This window comes from Rhinopithecus bieti, unplaced genomic scaffold (genome assembly GCF_001698545.2).
Source record: "Rhinopithecus bieti isolate Rb0 unplaced genomic scaffold, ASM169854v2 scaffold_4544, whole genome shotgun sequence".
Taxonomy (NCBI): domain Eukaryota; kingdom Metazoa; phylum Chordata; class Mammalia; order Primates; family Cercopithecidae; genus Rhinopithecus; species Rhinopithecus bieti.
The window spans coordinates 364,092-367,770 of NW_016804383.1; the positions used below are offsets into that span (position 1 = coordinate 364,092).

At 53.8% G+C, this 3,679-nt stretch overlaps 1 protein-coding gene across 1 annotated transcript in view; it reads left to right on the forward strand.

Moving 5' to 3' along the window:
- Positions 1-2,768, forward strand: part of RND2 (Rho family GTPase 2) — a 5,623-nt gene extending 2,855 nt beyond the window's left edge. The window contains exons 3-5 of the mRNA XM_017867635.1: positions 700-809; positions 1,576-1,710; positions 1,966-2,768. Coding sequence (XP_017723124.1) covers positions 700-809; positions 1,576-1,710; positions 1,966-2,214 — 494 coding nt within the window. The 3' untranslated portion in view covers positions 2,215-2,768. The remainder of the gene's footprint in view (positions 1-699; positions 810-1,575; positions 1,711-1,965) is intronic.
- The last annotated feature ends 911 nt before the right edge of the window (positions 2,769-3,679 follow it).

Genomic DNA, 3,679 nt, shown 5'->3' on the forward strand with positions numbered 1-3,679 from the left:
CCCAGCCGAGTTTTTCTTTTCTTTTTTTTTTTTGAGGCGGAGTCTCGCTGTCTCCCTGGAGTGCAGTGACCGGATCTCCGCTTACTGCAAGCTCGGCTTCCCAGGTTTACGCCATTCTCCTGCCTCAGCCTCCCGAGTAGCTGGGACTACAGGTGCCCGCCACCTCGCCCGGCTAGTTTTTTTGCATTTTTTAGTAGAGACGGGGTTTCACCGTGTTAGCCAGGATGGTCTCGATCTCCTGACCTCGTGATCCGCCCGTCTCGGCCTCCAAAAGTGCCGGGATTACAGGCTTGAGCCACCGCGCCTGGCCCCCAGCCGGGTTTTTTACAAGAGTTCCCTTCGGGGCTTTAGACTGCCAAAGCCCAGAAAGTACATGCAACATTTTATGAGAATGACTATAGATTTCATGAGCTTTTCAAAGGGGTCCAAACCTTAGTCAAGAATAAAAATTATTCCTTTTTAAACCCCTAGGGAAGCAGAGAGCCGTTTCCCACCATTTGACTCCCCTTCTGCCCACTGCCCCACTTGGGAAGCCCAGACTCCATGATGGGTATTAATGATGGGTATTAATGATGGGTATGAATGGTTGCTCTTTTTCATTCTCTGCTCCCGCCATCCTTTGACCAGGATCTGTAAGGTCTCCCATTCCCTTCCAGGCCTCCCATGCACTCAGGCCCCTCATGCTCTGTCTTCCTTCAGGTTCCTCTTACTATGATAATGTCCGGCCTCTGGCCTATCCTGATTCTGATGCTGTGCTCATCTGCTTCGACATTAGCCGACCAGAAACACTGGACAGTGTTCTCAAGAAGGTGGGAGCCTGGGGAAATAGAGCAGCTAGACTGAGACGGACCAGACCCCATGGTCCTGACATAAAATGGGCCAGGAGGAGGGAGTGATAGCTGGGGTATGGCCATCAGCTGGTTAGCGAGTGAAGCTCTCATCCCTGCCAACCCTGCCTCCAGCCCCCATCCCTCCCAGCCACCCGCTTCCTGAAAGTCCTGAGCTGGATACAGCAGCTAGGGGAGGTAGGGGAGTGAAGGGAGAAACACTCACAGGATTCTTTCTCTGCTCTTCCAACTCCTTGGCAGTGGGAGCCCCAGATGGAGGGGATGGGATGTGAAGGCTGATCCTGGAGCTCAGGAAAGCCCTGTGGCCTCCTCTCCAGGCCCCAATTTCCATGAGAAAAGCCAGTGGTGAATGGACAGAAGTCAGCTAGGGCAGCCCCAGTTCCCAGGTGGGGGAGGGGAGGGTGGGATAAATTTGTTCCCAGGAGACAGTATGGGAAAGGCGAGTGGGAATGGGAAGGTTCCAGGCGGCAGATCCTTCATAGCCACTGAGGGAGAAGAGTCCGCAGGCCCACGCCAGCCCTCTCGTCTCCTCTACTTCTCTCTCACCCCATCCTGTTCTCAACCCAAGCCTAGCATTCTCATCTCTTCCTTGTATGGGAGAGTTCTGAGGGATACATGGTTTCCGCATGCTGTGAGAAAGAGAGGGCACACTGCTGGCATGGTGAGCAAAGGCTCACCCTGTGCTTCCCTCCACCCCTCCACAATTCTCTTTTCTTCTCCTACATAGTGGCAAGGAGAGACTCAAGAGTTTTGCCCCAATGCCAAGGTTGTGCTGGTTGGCTGTAAACTGGACATGCGGACCGACCTGGCCACACTGAGGGAGCTGTCCAAGCAGAGGCTTATCCCTGTTACACATGAGCAGGTGCGACCCTTGACCTCTGACCTCATCCCAGCCTAGACCTGTCACCTCTGCACCTTCAGTCTCTGATTTGAAAACACCTTACCTGGCTCATCCTTTGTTCTGGCCTGTGACCTCTGACCTGATCCCTTGACTCTCCCCAGCCCTCACATTCAACTCCAGCCCTCACATTCAACCCCAGCCCTCAGCCTCCGTGCCCCTTTCTAAGCTGCAGGCTAACACCTATAACTTTCTTCCATGCACTCCTTCCTTTTCCAGGGCACTGTGCTGGCCAAGCAGGTGGGGGCTGTGTCCTACGTTGAGTGCTCCTCCAGGTCCTCTGAGCGCAGCGTCAGGGATGTCTTCCATGTGGCCACAGTGGCCTCCCTTGGCCGTGGCCATAGGCAGCTGCGCCGAACTGACTCACGCCGGGGAATGCAGCGATCCACTCAGCTGTCAGGACGGCCAGACCGGGGGAATGAGGGCGAGATACACAAGGATCGAGCCAAGAGCTGCAACCTCATGTGAGGGGCTAGGAGAGGGCAGAGTGTGAAGAGGGGTGGTGAGGGACACGATTGTTCCCCTGCCTGTGCCCAGGCTTTCTGACCTCCTGAGCCTGGCTGGGAAGTCAGGGCAGGCAGAGCAAGCAATTCTTCTGGGCAGGGGAGCTGGAGGGCAGAAGGGTATCATCATTTCTCATCTCCTCCTCCCTCCTCTTCTCCAGTGGATATTGAGGGAGCTAACAGGGCTAGCATCTGGGGCATGAACTGAGATGGGGCAGGTGGGGATTAGGGAAGCTGCTATCAAATAGTGACCTTGGTGGAGTCTCCTATGTGAAGAGTACCCTCCCTCTCCACCCCCAGTCCCCATATCCTGGTTCTGGCCCAAGGAAAATGTACATTCTACGACCTTCTCTTTTCCTCTCCTCTCACTTCTGCAGCTATTCTCACACACCTAACCTCTAGGCAACATGCACTAAATTCAAAAGCAAGGGGAAGCCCTTCCTCCACCATCAGTCCACCAGCCCTAGAACCTCCCTTGCCTCTACAGTCACCCAATAAAGCCCAAGTCCATGGAAAACGGCTGTGGCTTTAGTTTTGTTGCTTTTTAAAAAAATCAATCTACCAATCTCTAGCAGTAAGAGGGAAAGTTAGACCTCAGCCGAGGAACTTTCCATGTCTGCAGATAGAACAGAGGACAAAGCCATAGGTTGGATCAGAAGTGTCCTTTTAGGAGTCAGAGTTGGGAGAAGGAGACATCCTGGGACTATTCATCCCAGTTAATAAAGTGGGCAATTCTCAGGCCATTAGGGGATTTTAGAGCAGACTGACATGCAATTAGTCAGCATTTCTCAGCCCAGCCAGGCCTGCTGCTAGTGTGGGAGGGGTCCTGCTCACCATCTGTACCCCTGGCTTGGAGTCTGCTGGTGCCCTGGGGGTTGTGAGGGTAAGGAGGCATCAAAAACCTCCACATCACAGAAGCTACCCCTATACAGCGTGAAGTTTCCTAAGGGGTCAGTAGTTTGATTCTGGGGTCTTCTTAGAGGCTCAGGCCAGGGACCTTTCTCTCCTTCCATGCTGAGTTCCTTGATGACTTTCAGGGAAGCATCAGCTGTTAGAGTCACCCCTACCGTCCCTTCAAGGAAAGATGATGGAGAGGACGGCCGAGCGCCTGTTGTCAGGAAAGACAGTGCTGGTCTGTTTTCTCGGGAGTCTGGTTTCAGATTGTCCTGTATCCCCTCCCTGGCTCTGGTCCCACTGGCCTCTTTTCGGTGACATTCTCCCCCAGGAACCATCCCTGGCCCTTCCCTCCCCGAGCCCCAGCCCCAGCCAGTTCTCCCAGACACACTGGAAGAGAACACTGACCTTACCCAACTGTCTGCTGGGATCCCACCCAAATTTATAGCCCATTCCTCCCTCTTCATTCATTCAGCAAGTATGTATTGAACACTAACTGTGTGCCATACACTGGCTTGGGAGATTGCAAGGACCAG